At 39.0% G+C, this 16,516-nt stretch overlaps 1 protein-coding gene across 7 annotated transcripts in view; it reads right to left on the bottom strand.

The window, feature by feature from the left end:
- The window catches only part of swm (Zinc finger protein swm), a 243,197-nt gene that overhangs the window by 183,293 nt on the left and 43,388 nt on the right, over window positions 1-16,516 (bottom strand). For 5 of the 7 annotated variants that reach the window (XM_070084978.1, XM_070084981.1, XM_070084975.1 and 2 more), the window contains 4 exons: window positions 15,690-15,851; window positions 15,107-15,313; window positions 3,756-3,958; window positions 199-405 (listed from right to left, as the gene is read on the bottom strand). In XM_070084978.1, coding sequence (XP_069941079.1) covers window positions 199-405; window positions 3,756-3,958; window positions 15,107-15,313; window positions 15,690-15,851 — 779 coding nt within the window. The remainder of the gene's footprint in view (window positions 1-198; window positions 406-3,755; window positions 3,959-15,106; window positions 15,314-15,689; window positions 15,852-16,516) is intronic. The other 2 variants (XM_070084976.1, XM_070084980.1) reach the window with 1 other exon arrangement.

Genomic DNA, 16,516 nt, shown 5'->3' with positions numbered 1-16,516 from the left:
TTTAACAACAAAATGTTTTTCCAACAAATGTTGCAAGTCAATTAAAAGTTATTCTTTAGATTTTTTAACCAAATCAGCTGTTTCCCACTAACACATCTGGAAATGAAGCTGCAGAAGAGAACAGGCAAAAACCTTATAGTATTCAAACCCAGGATACCAAATAATTAAAACAGAATAGTGTTAACAAAATAAAATTACCTGTATATTAACTACTGTCCCAAACTTTGCAAAATGATCATTCAGGTGTGCAATAGTGTTGAGACCTGGAGGAATCTTCCTGAGTTCCAATGTGCAGCTGTCTAGGTCTGGACGTCCAGGCTTAGAGACCACAGACATGTTATGAGAAAGGGGAACAGCTGGCCCAAGACGTTTTGCTAAAGATGGACGAACACCACTGCTACACTGCTGGATAAAAGAATGAAGTACTTCATTAGTTTTTGTATGGTTCAGTACCTAGAGCACAATGTACTTTCTGTATTACCAAGCAGCACAGCATTAGCCACAGCATCACAACTTTCACATCCTTTTGAATATTTTTTTAATATGTCAGCTTCTCCCATTTGAAAAAGAAACTGTCACTGTCACTCATTCAATCAGTCTTTCCAGAAGTGTGCTGTCATCACAGCTCAGATGACCCTCTGAACTGCAACATCCAAACCCCTCCTCTCAAGTGCAAGCATTGTAATTTCCACCTCCAAGGCTCAAGTCAGGCATACTGGTTTACATAAATACCTTCAAAAATGTTACCCTGCTCACACTCCAATAGCATGTCAAGTCATAAAATCAACTTGTCTCCACTTCCTACTACCAACTGAACTCATACAGGCCTATTGGATGCCCAAGCCACATAGCACTCAAAACCTCTACTCCCTCCTTTGAAACTTTCCTGGAACAATCCCTACTCCCTTTTTTCCTTCACCCTAGATTTATACACTGTCCTAGTCATTTTATTTTGGTCCATCCTTTCTAAATGTGCAAACCACTTCAACAGCTTTCATTAATCCCACACTTTCTTCTAATCTCCAAGCTCCTTGTTTTCTATATAATATTCATACAACATAATGCTGTCAAACACATCTCCACTGGTCTTCTAGCTTCCACTTGCTGCAACATTTAAAACCCTCAAATACTTCCTTTCTAATAGGTAGGATTGTTTGTCTGTTAAATCAGAATAATGTAAAAAAAAATGCCTAACATAATACTACTTGTAGTCTACCTGAAGTGTGTTTTGACCAGGCCTCTCAGCACCTAATCCACCCAGTTGTAACAGCTGGCTGGACACAATACTATGTACAAACTACAGCCTGGCTGACTGGGTGCTGACTTTAGATATCTGTCCAGTTCCATCTTGAAGGCAGCCAGGGGTCTACCGGTAATTCCCTTTATGCATAGTGGGAGAATGTTGAAGTCTTGGGCCCCGGACACTTACTGTGTCTGGGAAGCCATGAGTGTACTCATGGCATCCCTGCTTTTCATTGGGGTTATGTTGCACCATCTACCTAGTCTTTTGCTTTCACAGGAAGTGATTTCCATGTGTAGATGTAAGATCAGTCCCTTTAGGATTTTCCAGGTGTAGATTGGGATGTATGTTTCTCTCTGCATTCCAGGGAGGACAAATCAAGGATTTGTAATGTTCCAAGTAATTAAGCTGCTTATACATGCAGTGAAGGTTCTCTGTATATTCTTTAGATCTGCATTATTTCCCACCTTGAATGGGGCTGTTATTGTACAGCAGCATTCCAGCCCAGAGAACCAGTGACTTAAAAAGGATGACACAATTTATGGAAGTCCTCAATTCTTAAAGTGAGGATGTGCCTGTCCCAGAAAAATCTTGAATTCAGGGTTCTCCTAGTCCCTAGTCCTTATACAAATAACCTGCACATAGGAGAATGAAACACGACATTTTGATCTGTCCTGGACCATTAACTAGTCACACAGAAGTGTGCAGGGAAGGGAAGGGAACCATTTTATATACAAGTCATCCTCAATTCTTGGAGGATGTGAAGCCAGGTGTCAAGATTATTTTTTTACCACTGTTATATCAAGGATTTACTGTAATTAAATATGCCTGAAGGTGTACCTTTAAGTGGTTGCCTGACTTTTCTGCCTGCCTCCAAGATTTTTATTAACCCTTTCAGTCATAATCTCTGAAACTGAAAGTCCTGGCAGTATTGCTATTTAACCTTTTCAGCGTCAGTCTCATTGTATCATGGCTTTGAAGCTTGTGTCAATCCTGTAATATGATGTTACCAACTCAGCTAACTAAGATAAGCTGTGAGTGGTAAATCTGGACCTAGGTATGAGAGAATGGGTCTATGTGGTAAGTGTGCTCCATATAAAAAAATCCTGCAGCATGCAGTGCATGAGGGAAAACTGCAATGATGTTTTTGCTTTAAAACAGCGACTTTGCAGTGTATTTTTGTATAGTTTTTATGGTTGTATTCTCAGTTTCTTGGTCTCCTTTGATAGAATGAAAGATATATTACAGAAACAGAGATGATTTTGATTAGTTTCAGGACTGAAAGTAGCTTGAAATTAAGCTCAAAGTAGCAAAAAATTTTAATTTTTGCCGATATTCCTAAGTGCACGTGACATCACTTGTCCAATACGTGTCCAACTGGCCAGTCTAATATGCATTTAGGAATGCAGTGACATTATTTATACAATAATTACTATAATGCAGTAGTCTGCATAACAGTAAATCTTCTATTTTTTGTGTGAATAAAAATTCAAAATGAAAAGCAAGCATAATAGAAGAAGGGCCTGGAGATGTGACTAAGGAACAGAGGAAATGTTTATTTAGTGCCAGGAATGTCTACAATGCTTATTCTGGACCCTCTTTTCAAATTGGCAATTGTAGAATTTTGTAGGAAACTGGCCAAATTACCGACTTCTGGTCACTTTATTGGGTAGTTGAAATAGGTAAATGGGTGGTTTCACATACTCAGTCGACAGAATAAAAGGAATACTAGCAAAATAGTTATGGGTTTGGTGGACTGGAACAATGGAATTGGCCAAAAATAGAGCACAAAGTAAGCAAAATCTCCAATGTGTAAATATCGCAGAGACTGCAGACTTTGCGAGAGCATAATTTCGTAAGTTTTCCATCAAATATCATACCTTTGGTTTCACTACCTTCGAAAAATGATTCTCTATCACTTCAAAAGATAATTTTTGGTGTGTGTGGGGGGGGGAGGATTTTTCGACCCTGAGAGCAAGTTTGAGAACTGGGGTCATGACACTGAAAGGGTTTAAAAAATAAGTAAATAACCTTATCTTCGGAAAGGGTAGAGACTTTACATGAAGGCAATAACAAAAATGCAAAATTTGAAAGAAAACTTTGGGAATTAAACAGGCACAAAATTGTCAGTCTTGGTATAATTTACGCACCAACGATTTAGCCCTTGATGAATTCTACCCAATTCCCAGCTATTTTGCTATTATGCCTTACATTCAACTGTCCATTCAACTATCACAACTACATACAAAGGGCAAAGGAATTGGTAATTTGGCCAATTTTACAAAAAAAAAAAAAATCAACAGACTTAAAAGTTAAAAAGTACATATAAAAAAATAAGTGTGTACCTGCTCATTTGCAGATTAATAATAATCATCCTGAATTGTACATAGCTAAACTATTAGTACTGGAATTTATACATAAATAACTGAATATTTGAAGATCGTATTCTCTTATAGTTGGCAAGAGTAATTTGTACGTCTTTATCCAAATTTTCAAAATACAATACTGTACATACCCCCATGTGGCTTCCATTATTAACAGGTACACTTATTAGTTCCCGTGATGTAGTGGTGGGCAGGAGTGGAGGAGGAGCAGAGAATCTTGGTCCCACACTAACTCCTCTGCCCTGTCCATTACCACCATAATAAGTGACTGTGCTAGCATTGGCTTGTCCAACCCACAGACTGGGGTCACGGGGAGTGTATTCACCGGTAGATACTGAAATTATAAACATTCATGAATTCAACAAGCTTATTAAGCATAACATTTAACAAAACATTCATATCCTCATAAGCAAATTAGAAAAACAAAACATAACTCAAAATGTACTGGGAATGTTTTAGCATTAAATAAAAAGAATTAATAAGCATCAATGACTTTATCAAATGACTTTCATGCATTTAAGAAATCTCAACTAATTCAAAATAAATATAATTTTGGGTTTATCAACTCTTAAGACATTATCCACTTAGCTAAAAAAGAAAAAAATAATTTCCTTAAGGAACACTGTAGGCACCTGGAACTTTGCTTTTATCATTATTTAAATTTTATGTCTTGGAGAAAGCATAGCTTAGTTTAGTATGCCTGAAGAGGACATGGACTTGCCAGTTTTGTAAGATGGGGAAAGCAAAGTACCAGAAAGAGAAGAGAATATTTTGAGTTGTTAGATACTGATGATGAAAGAGGTGGTAACATGCCCTGGGCATGGAGAAAAAAATTCTAGGTAGTAGGTTGGTAGACAGCAACCGCCCAGGGAGGTACTACCGTCCTGCCAAGTGAGTGTAAAACGAAAGCCTGTAATTGTTTTACATGATGGTAGGATTGCTGGTGTCTTTTGTCTGTCTCATAAATATGCAAGATTACAGGTAAGTCTTGCTACTTCTACTTACACTTAGGTCACACTAAACATACATGTACAAGCATATATATACACACCCCTCTGGGTTTTCTTCTATTTTCTTTCTAATTCTTGTTCTTGTTTATTTCCTCTTATCTCCATGGGGAAGTGGAACAGAATTCTTCCTCTGTAAGCCATGCGTGTTGTAAGAGGCGACTAAAATGCCGGGAGCAAGGGGCTAGTAACCCCTTCTCCTGTATATATTACTAAATTTAAAAGGAGAAACTTCAGTTTTTTCTTTTGGGCCACCCCACCTCAGTGGGATACGGCTGGTACGTTGAAAGAAGAAGAAGAAGGTTGGTAGACAGCAACCTCCCAGGGGAGGTACTACAGTCCTGCCAAGTGAACTTAAAATGAAAGCCTGTAATTGTTTTACATGATGGTAGGATTGCTGGTGTCTTTTTTTCTGTCTCATAAACATGCAAGATTTCAAGTACGTCTTGCTACTTCTACTTACACTTAGGTCACACTACACATGCAAGTACAAGCATATATATGTATATATACACATCCCTCTGGGTTTTCTTCTATTTTCTTTCTAGTTCTTGTTGTTGTTTATTTCCTCTTATCTCCATGGGGAAGTGGAACAGAATTCTTCCTCCATAAGCCATGCGTGTTGTAAGAGGCGACTAAAATGCCAGGAGCAAGGGGCTAGTAACCCCTTCTCCCGTATAAATTACTAAATTTAAAAAAGAGAAACTTTCGTTTTTCTTTTTGGGCCACCCTGCCTTGGTGGGATACGGCCGGTTTGTTGAAAAAAAAAAAATGGAGAAAAAATATTTGGTAAAAGTGGAGAATTCATAGTGTGGAAATTAGCAGGTGTGAAGTTACTACAAGTATTATTCCTGTACAGATTACGAAAAAGAAGAAGAAAACTATCAAAGTGGGATGTCTGAATGTGTGTGGATGTTGTGCGAATGATAAGAAAGATGACTGTGGATGCTATGAATGAGAAGAAGCTGAATGTCTTGGCTTTAAGTGAAACAAAGCTGAAGGGAGTTGGAGAGTTTCAGTGGAGAGAAGTAAATGGGATTAGGTCAGGGGTTTCAAATAGAGTTAGAGCTAAAGAAGGAGTAGCAATAATGTTGAAGGATAAGCTATGGCAGGAAAAGAGGGAGTATAAATGTATTAATTCGAGGATTATGTTGAGTAAAATAAAGGGTGGATGTGAAAAGTGGATTGTAGTAAGTGTATATGCACCTGGAGAAGAGAGAAGTGTAGAGGAGAGAGAGAGATTTTGGGAAATGTTGAGTGAATGCGTGGGGAGTTTTGAACCAAGTGTGAGAGTACTTGTGGTTGGGGATTTCAATGCTAAAGTGGGTAAAAATGTTGTGGAGGGAGTAGTAGGTAAATTTGGGGTGCCAGGGGTAAATGTAAATGAGAGCCTTTAATTGAGCTATGTGTAGAAAGAGATTTGGTAATAAGTAATACATATTTTATGAAAAAGAGGATAAATAAATATACAAGGTATGATGTAGCACGTAATGAAAATAGTTTGTTAGATTATGTATTGGTGGATAAAAGGTTAATGGGTAGGCTCCAGGATGTACATGTTTATAGAGGGGCAACTGATATATCGGATCATTATTTAGTTATAGCTACAGTTTGAGTAAGAGGTAGATGGGACAAGAGGAAGGTGGCAACAACAAGTTGAAGTGAAGTGAAAGTGTATAAACTAAGGGAGGAGAAAGTTCGGGTGAGATATAAACGACTATTGGCAGAAAGGTGGGCTAGTGCAAAGTTGAGTAGTGCGGGAGTTGAAGAGGGTTGGATGAGTTTTAAAAATGCAGTATTAGAATGTGGGGCAGAAGTTTGTGGTTATAGGAGGGTGGGGGCAGGAGGAAAGAGGAGTGATTGGTGGAATGATGAAGTAAAGGGTGTGATAAAAGAGAAAAAGTTAGCTTATGAGAGGTTTTTACAAAGCAGAAGTGTTATAGAAGAGCAGAGTATATGGAGAGTAAAAGAAAGGTGAAGAGAGTGGTGAGAGAGTGCAAAAGGAGAGCAGATGATAGAGTGGGAGAGGCACTGTCAACAAATTTTAATGAAAATAAGAAAAAAAATTTGGAGTGAATTAAACAAGTTAAGAAAGCCTAGGGAACGTACGGATTGGTCAGTTAAAAACAGAGTAGGGGAGTTAGTAGATGGAGAGAGGGAGGTATTAGGTAGATGGCAAGAATATTTTAAGGAACTTTTAAATGTTGAGGAAGAAAGGGAGGCGGTAATTTCATGCACTGGCCAGGGAGGTATACCATCTTTCAGGAGTGAAGAAGAGCAGAATGTAAGTGTGGGAGAGGTATGTGAGGCATTACAGAGAATGAAAGGGGGTAAAGCAGCTGGAACTGATGGGATCATGACAGAAATGTTAAAAGCAGGGGGGATATATTGTTGGAGTGGTTGGTACTTTTGTTTAATAAATGGTTGAAAGAGGGGAAGGTACCTAGGGATTGGCGGAGAGCATGTATAGTCCCTTTATATAAAGGGAAGGGGGACAAAAGAGATTGTAAAAATTATAGAGGAATAAGTTTATTGAGTATACCAGGAAAAGTGTACGGTAGGGTTATTACTGATAGAATTAGAGGCAAGACAGAATGTAGGATTGCGGATGAGCAAGGAGGTTTCACAGAGGGTAGGGGATGTGTAGATCAAGTGTTTACATTGAAGCATATATGTGAACAGTATTTAGATAAAGATAGGGCAGTTTTTATTGCATTTATGGATTTAGAAAAGGCATATGATAGAGTGGATAGGGGAACAATGTGGCAGATGTTGCAAGTATATGGAATAGGTGGTAAATTACTAAATGCTGTAAAGACTTTTTATGAGGATAGTGAGGCTCAGGTTAGGGTGCAGAAGAGAGGGAGACTACTTCCCGGTAAAAGTAGGTCTTAGACAGGGATGTGTAATGTCACCATGGTTGTTTAATATATTTATAGATGGGGTCATAAAAGAAGTAAATGCTAGGGTGCTCGGGAGAGGGGTGGGATTAAATTATGGGGAATCAAATACAAAATGGGAATTGACACAGTTACTTTTTGCTGATGATACTGTGCTTATGGGAGATTCTATAGAAAAATTGCAAAGGTTAGTGGATGAGTTTGGGAGTGTGTGTAAAGGTAGAAAGTTGAAAGTGAACACAGAAAAGAGTAAGGTGATGAGGGTATCAAATGATTTAGATAAAGAAAAATTGGATATCAAATTGGGGAGGAGGAGTATGGAAGAAGTGAATGTTTTCAGATACTTGGGAGTTGACGTGTCGGCGGATGGATTTATGAAGGATGAGGTTAATCATAGAATTGATGAAGGAAAAAAGATGAATGGTGCGTTGAGGTATATGTGGAGTCAAAAAACGTCATCTATGGAGGCAAAGAAGGGAATGTAAGAAAGTATAGTAGTACGAAAACTCTTATATGGGTGTGAAGCTTGGGTTGTGAATGCAGCAGCGAGAAGGCGGTTGGAGGCAGTGGAGATGTCTTGTCTAAGGGCAATGTGTGGTGTAAATATTATGCAGAAAATTCGGAGTGTGGAAATTAGGAGAAGGTGTGGAGTTAATAAAAGTATTAGAGGGCTGAAGAGGGGTTGTTGAGGTGGTTTGGTCATTTAGAGAGAATGGATCAAAGTAGAATGACATGGAGAGCATTTAAATCTGTAGAAGGAAGGCGGGGTAGGGGTCGTCCTCGAAAAGGTTGGAAGGAAGGGGTAAGGGAGGTTTTCTGGGCGAAGGGCTTGGACTTCCAGCAGGCATGCATGAGTGTGTTCGACAGGAGTGAATGGAGACGAATGGTATTTGGGACCTGACGATCTGTTGGAGTGTGAGCAGGGTAATATTTAGTGAAGGGATTCAGGGAAACCGGTTATTTTTATATAGCCAGACTTGAGTCCTGGAAATGGGAAGTACAATGCCTGCACTCTAAAGGAGGGATTTTGGGATATTAGCAGTTTGGAGGGATATGTTGTGTATCTTTATATGGGAGGAGGGGAGAGCATTATCTTCTTACTGTTTAGAAGGGGAATCCCCTTCCATTAGGACTTGAGGTAGCAAGTCCTTTTCTGGGGTTACTTCCCTTCTTCTTTTAATGCCACTAGGGCCAGCTTCAGAGTCACTGGACTTCTTTCGCACAAGATATCTGTCCATAGTGGCCTGTACCTCTCGTTCCTTTATCACTTCCCTAAAGTGTTTCACAACATTGTCAGTGTACAGGTTGCCAACACGGCTTGCAATAGCTGTGTGAGGGTGATTTTCATCCATGAAGGTTTGCACTTCAAGCCACTTTGCACAGATTTCCTTTATCTTTGTAGTAGGCAACTTCTTCAATTTCTCTCTCCCCTCCTCTGAACCAGTTTCCCCAGGTCTGGCCTCTTGCTCTTGAAGTTGATCTATCAGCTCATCAGTGGTTAGTTCTTCATTGTCCTCCTCCACCAACTCTTCCACATCCTCCCCACTAACCTCCAACCCCAAGGACTTTCCCAATGCCACAATGGATTCCTCAACTGGCACAGGATTCTCAGGGTTAGCCTCAAACCCTTCAAAATCCCTTTTGTCTACACATTCTGGCCACAGTTTCTTCCAAGCAGAGTTCAAGGTCCTCTTAGTCACTTCCTCCCAAGCCTTACCTATAAGGTTTACACAATTGAGGATATTAAAGTGATCTCTCCAAAACTCTCTTAGAGTCAGTTGAGTTTCTGAGGTCATTACAAAGCACCTTTCAAACAGAGCTTTTGTGTACAGTTTCTTGAAGTTGGAAATAACCTGCTGGTCCATGGGCTGCAGGAGAGGAGTGGTATTAGGAGGCAAAAACTTCACCTTAATGAAGCTCATGTCCCCATAAAGTCGCTCTGCCACGTCTGTAGGATGACCAGGGGCATTGTCTAACACCAGGAGGCACTTAAGTTCTAATTTCTTTTCAGTTAGGTAATCTTTCACATTGGGGGCAAATGCATGGTGTAACCAGTTATAGAAAAATTCCCTAGTGACCCATGCCTTACTGTTTGCCCTCCACAGCACACACAAATTATCCTTGAGGACATTCTTTTGCCTGAACGCTCTGGGAGTTTCAGAGTGATACACTAATAAAGGCTTCACTTTGCAATCACCAGTAGCATTGGCACACATGAGAAGAGTAAGCCTGTCTTTCGTAGGCTTATGTCCTGGGAGTGCCTTTTCCTCCTGAGTAATGTAGGTCCTGCTTGGCATTTTCTTCCAGAACAGGCCTGTTTCATCACAATTAAACACTTGTTCAGGTTTCAGTCCTTCAGTTTCTATGTACTCCTTGAATTCCTGCACATATTTTTCAGCCGCTTTGTGGTCCGAACTGGCAGCCTCACCATGCCTTATCACACTATGGATGCCACTACGCTTCTTAAATCTCTCAAACCAACCTTTGCTGGCCTTAAATTCACTCACATCATCACTAGTTGCAGGCATTTTTTTAATTAAATCGTCATGCAACTTCCTAGCCTTTTCACATATGATCGCTTGAGAGACGCTATCTCCTGCTAGCTGTTTTTCATTTATCCACACCAATAAGAGTCTCTCAACATCTTCCATCACTTGCGATCTTTGTTTCGAAAACACAGTTAAACCTTTGGCAAGAACAGCTTCCTTGATTGTCTTTTTGGTGCCCACAATAGTAGCGATGGTTGATTGGGGTTTCTTGTACAACTTGACTAGGTCGGCGATACGCACTCCACTTTCATACTTATCAATGATCTCTTTCTTCATTTCAATGGGTATTCTTACCCTTATTGGTGTATGGTTGGCACTAGAAGCTTTCTTGGGGCCCATGGTCACTTATTTTCCAGAAACAGCACCGAAATGTATATGCTTCTAAACTGTTGTGTTCTGAGCACCTCTGCAAAAACAGTGATTATGTGTGAGTGAGGTGAAAGTGTTGAATGATGATGAAAATATTTTCTTTTGGGGGATTTTCTTTCTTTTTGGGTCACCCTGCCTCGGTGGGAGACGGCTGACTTGTTGAAAAAAAAAAAAAAAAAAAAGTTTACTGAGTATACCAGGAAAAGTGTATGGTAGGGTTATTATTGAAAGAATTAGAGGCAAGAAACACTTTAGGGTTGCGGATGAACAAGGAGGTTTTAGAGTGGATAGGGGATGTGTAGATCAAGTGTTTACATTGAAGCATGTATGTGAACAGTAAGATAAAGTTAGGGAAGTTTTCATTGCATTTATGAATTTAGAAAAAGCATATGATAGAGTGGACAGGGGAGCATTGTAGCAGATGTTGCAAGTACTATATGGAATAGGTAGTAAGTTACTGAATGCTGTAAAGAGTTTTTATGAGGATAGTGAGGCTCAGGTTAGGGCGTGTAGAAGAGAGGGAGACTACTTCCCAGTAAAAGTAGGTCTTAGACAGGGATGTGTAATGTCACCATGATTAATATATTTATAGATGGGGTTGTAAAAGAAGTAAATGCTAGGGCATTGGGGAGAGGGGTGGGATTAAATTATGGGGAATCAAATACAAAATGGGATTTGACACAGTTACTTTTTGCTGATGATACTGTGCTTATGGGAGATTCTAAAGAAAAGTTGCAAAGGTTAGTGGACGAGTTTGGGAATGTGTGTAAAGGTAGAAAGTTGAAAGTGAACATAGAAAAGAGTAAAGTGATGAGGGTGTCATATGATTTAGATAAAGAAAAATTGGATATCAAATTGGAGTAGTAGTAGTATGGAAGAAATGAATGTTTTCAGATATTTGGGAGTTGACGTGTCAGCGGATGGATTTATGATGGATGAGGTTAACCACAGAATTTATGAAGGAAAAAAGGCGAGTGGTGCACTGAGGTATTTTTTTTTTTTTCAACAAACCAGCCGTATCCCACCGAGGCAGGGTGGCCCAAAATGAAAAATGAAAGTTTCTCTTTTTAAATTTAGTAATTTATACAGAAGGGGTTGCTAGCCCCTTGCTCCTGGCATTTTAGCTGTCTCTTACAACACGCATAGCTTACGGAGGAAGAATACTGTTCCACTTCCCATGGAGGTAAGAGGAAATAAACAAGAACAAGAACTAGAAAGAAAATAGAAGAAAACCCAGAGGGGTCTGTATATGCATGTATGTACATGTGTGTGTAGTGTGACCTAAGTGTAAGTGAAGTAGAAAGACGTACCTGAAATCTTGCACGTGTATGAGACAGAATAAAAAGACACCAGCAAACCTACCATCATGTAAAACTATTACAGGCTTCCGTTTTACACTCATTTGGCAGGACGGTAGTACCTCCCTGGGCGGTTGCTGTCTACCAACCTACTACCTAGATTGAGGTATATGTGGAGACAAAAAAACATTATCTATGGAGGCAAAACGGGAATGTATGAAAGTATAGTGGTACCAACACTCTTATATGGGTGTGAAGCTTGGGTTGTAAATGCTGAGGAGGCGGTTGGAGGTGGTGAAGATGTCCTGTCTAAGGGCAATGTGTGGTGTAAATATTATGCAGAGAATTCGGAGTGTGGAAATTAGGAAAAGGTGTGGAGTATTAGTCAGAGGACTGAAGAGGGGTTGTTAAGGTGGTTTGGTCATTTAGAGAGAATGGGCCAAGGCAGAATGACATGGAGAGCATATAAATCTGTAGGGGAAGGAAGGCGGGATAGGGGTCGTCCTCAAAAATGTCGAAGGGATGGAGTAAAGGAGATTTTGTGGGTGAGGGGCTTGGACTTCCAGCAAGCATGCGTGAGCGTGTTAGATAGGAGTGAATGGAGACAAATGCTATTTGGGACCTGACGAGCTGTGGTAACATCTAGTGAAGGGATTCAGGAAAACCGATTATTTTTGTATAGTCGGACTTGAGTACTGGAAATGGGAAGTACAATGCCTGCACTTCAAAGGAGGGGTTTGGGATATTGGCAGTTTGGAGGGATATGTTGTATATCTTTATATGCATATGCTTTTAAACTGTTGTGTTCTGGGCACCTCTGCAAAAACAGTGATTATGTATGAGTGAGGTGAAAGTGTTGAATGATGATGAAAGTATTTTCTTTTTGGGGATTTTTTCTTTTTTAGTCATCCTGCCACAGTGGAAGACGGCCAACTTGTTAAAAAAAAAAAAAAGTGGGAATATAGCTGTGGAGTGGTTCTTGCATTTGCTCAATTTTTTTTTATTTCAAAATCCGTCTCTGCTAAGGTGGGGTGACCCAAGGAAAACATTTACCACCATTTATTTGTATTCATGAAAGAAGGGATGGTACTTAGGGATTTGCAGAGCATACCTAGTACCAGTTTTGCGAGTTTTTCTACTCTTGCAGCCTGTCCAGAGCCAGGTTTTCTGATTATTGCCTGTTCAGCCAGAATGTTTTCATTGGCAGCTTGCTGACCAACATACATATCACAATCTGTTTGATCATTCATTTTGGAAAGTTAGAGATCCAATTTCCTATGGAAAACCTCCACACTTACACCAACAGGATTTTCAATATCACCATATTTATGTAAGCAGGGTAATATTTTGTGAAGGGATTCAGGGAAACTAGTTAGCTGGACTGGAGTCCTGGAAATGGGAAGTATAATACCTGCACTTTAAAAGAAAGGTTTAGGATACTGGCAGTTTGGAGGGACATTTGAACTGTTGTATCTGAGTGCCTCTGCAAAGACAATGATAATGTATGAGCGATGGTGAAAGTGTTGAAATAATGATGAAAGTTTTTTTTCTTTCTTTTTGGGTCACCCTGCCTTGGTGGGAAATGGCTGATCTGTTAAAAAAAAAAAAAACTTTTTACATTAAATTGGTTTATACAAAATTGCCACCTCCTACCATGAAAAGAAAAAACCCATACACCATCACTCACTATCACTGTTTTGCATGAGTTGTGCTGACACTACAGCCCAGATATCCTTCCAAAGTGCAATATCCCAACCCTCCTTCAGAGTGTAGGCAAAAACTACTTTTATATAACCCACCCTGTGTACTCACAACTTTTTTCATCTGTTCTATTCTACCCCAATCGTTTCCCCTCCCCATTCCTCCTATCAGTCATGGGACCTAGCAAATACAGAAAGAATAATCAGAAAAAATAGCATGGGCATGGAAAATTCAATGAGCATATTTTCAATGAAGTCTTATGATTACTTTTCAAGTGAAGCATCTTATGCTATGTAATAAGAATATGGACAATTCAATTGTTAAAAAAGATTGCTCAAACAAGACTGCGAGATAATGGTAAGGCTGAATATAATTCAAGACAAGTTGGTAGTGATGGATGCTGAATAACAGATCACTGAGTAATGAGGGATTGACTGTATCACCTTTTTTCTTTTTTTTTTAACCCTTTCAGGGTTTTGGACATACTAGTATAGCTTACGCACCACGGTTTTTGACATACTAGTACGCCTAAATTCTAGCGTAAGAGAAAGCTGGTAGGCCTACATATGAAAGAATGGGTCTATGTGGTCAGTGTGTGCAGTATAAAAAAATCCTGCAGCACACAGTGCTTAATGAGAAAAAAAAAAACTTTGACCGTGTTTTTGGATTAAAACAGCGGATTTGCACTGTATTTTCGTATGGTATTTATTGTTGTATTCTAGTTTTCCTAGTCTCATTTTATAAAATGGAAGACATATTACAGAAATTGAGATGATTTTGACTGGTTTTACAATGAAAAGTACCTTGACATTGAGCTCAAAGTAGCAGAAATGTTCGATTATTACCAAAGTTCAAAAGAAAACAAATCATGCTAAGTGTCCAATACACGTCAACTGGTGAGTCTAATATTCTTTCACAAGTGCGCTGATATTATTTATACCATTTCTACACTAATGCAGTAGTCTGCATAACAGTAAATCTTCTATTTTTTGTGAGAATAAAAATTCAAAGTAGAAAGCAAAAGAATGTAAGAGGGGCGTGGGGACGTGACTAATGAACAGAGGAAATGTTATTTTAGTGCCAGGAATGTCTTTCTTGTTTATTCTGGACCCTATTTGGAAATTGTCATTTTTTGAAATTTGTGTGAAATTGGCAAAATTGCTAAATTCTGACCACTGTATTGGATAGTTGAAATCAGTAAATAGGTGGTTTCTTGTACTCATTCGATAGAAAAAATGGAGTTCTAGCAAAATATTTATGATTTTTGTGAACTAGTACACTGGAATTGGCCGAAAATAGGGCTCAAAGTGGGCAAAATCGCCGATGCGTAAAAATCATTGAGACAACTAACTTCACGAGAGCATAATTCCGTAAGTTTTCCATCAAATTTCATACTTTTGGTGTCATTATGACCGGGAAAAGATTCTCTATCTTTTCATAAGAAAAAAATAATTTTTTTTTTAAATTTGGGCGACCCTGAGAACAAGTCTGGGAGAGGGCCTGGGGACCCTGAAAGGGTTAAAGATTACAGGTACCAACAGGTTGATTATGGGTTGGTATATGACAGATGGAAGTAACATGTGTGATGTGTTTAGCTGAGAAAGGTGGTTATAAGACAGTTTATCTTTGTCCTAAGTGAAAAAAAAAAAAATACTGACCAAACTGTGGATGTCTTGGAGGTGGGTGTCGTGGTCTGGGTACACCCTGGGGTGGTGCTGGTGCTGGGGTGTAGCCTGGGGCAGTGGGTGGGCCTCCAGGCACAGGGGGAGGGGGAAAGTCCAGGACACCACTAATGCCTTCAAGCACTACAGGATCAGAGCCATGGTCAAAGGAACACATGTCTCCACGCATACAATAACCCTTTTCTGCAAGTTAAAAGAATTTAGGAAAATTTGTAAAAAGCAAATCTTAAATACTAAAAAATTATGTTGTTCTAATTATATTAAATGCTATAATTTGGTATACTCCACATATTTATGAAGAAAATAAACAGGTAAATTTTTGAAAAAAATAAATTTTCATGTCAAATGAAAATAAATATAAATTTGTCATGATTACAAAAATACAATTATGAAAAGAAACAGCATTATAAAATACCATATTGGCCATAAAAATAGATGTCATCAACAACAAAAGTACTGGTGCATAGAATTTTTTTAAGCCCTAAATAACCACTAAAAATCTTCTCTCGCACAGAGTAACCAGAGGATAATTACTTCACATACTCAACAAGCAACCTACCATCATAGTCACGGCACCTCTGCTTCTTGCCAGCTGGTGGTAAGGAAAATTCTGTATGCTTGACAGCTACCACACTCTGGATGATGGAACTTGGGTCACTCCTAGGTTCTAATTTTACATCTGACACAGGTGAAGCTCCATGAGGACTCTCTCTTTTTTCATCTGCTAAATCATGAACATATTAGTATCTAATTCAATATAGTGTGTGAGCAGGAGTGTCTGAAGTATAAAAAAAAATTATTGACACCGAACAAACTAGAGAATAACCCGACCTCATGTATAGGTTGTTACGGGGCTGTAGGACCCAACATGTATTTATATAACTAAGTAGCAGTTACTCATTATTTGAAATACTTAATTATATATTAACCCTTTGGGGGTTTTTGACGTAACAATATGTCTTACATACTAGTGTTAGTGACATACTAGTATGCACAAATACTAGTGCCCTCAAATCATCTATGGAGGCAAAGAAGGGAATGTATGAAAGTATAGTAGTACCAACACTCTTATATGGGTGTGAAGCTTGGGTGGTAAATGCAGCAGCGAGGAGACGGTTGGAGGCAGTGGAGATGTCCTGTTTAACTAGTGCACTGATATTATTTATACCATTTTTACAATAATGCAGTCGTCTGCATAACAGTAAATTTTGTATTTTTTTGTATGAATAAAAAATCAAAATAGAAAGCAATAATAATATAAGAGGGGCCTAGAGATGTGACTAATGAACAGAGCATATGTTATTTTAGTGCCACGAATGTCTACCTTGTTTATTCTGGACCCTATTTTGAAATTGGCATCTTTTTTATTTTGCGTGAAATTGGCCA

This window comes from Cherax quadricarinatus, chromosome 14, assembly GCF_038502225.1.
Source record: "Cherax quadricarinatus isolate ZL_2023a chromosome 14, ASM3850222v1, whole genome shotgun sequence".
NCBI classification, from domain to species: Eukaryota; Metazoa; Arthropoda; class Malacostraca; order Decapoda; family Parastacidae; genus Cherax; species Cherax quadricarinatus.
The sequence above is the reverse complement of the archived record's forward strand: the minus strand, read 5'-3'. Positions and strand labels throughout refer to the sequence as shown.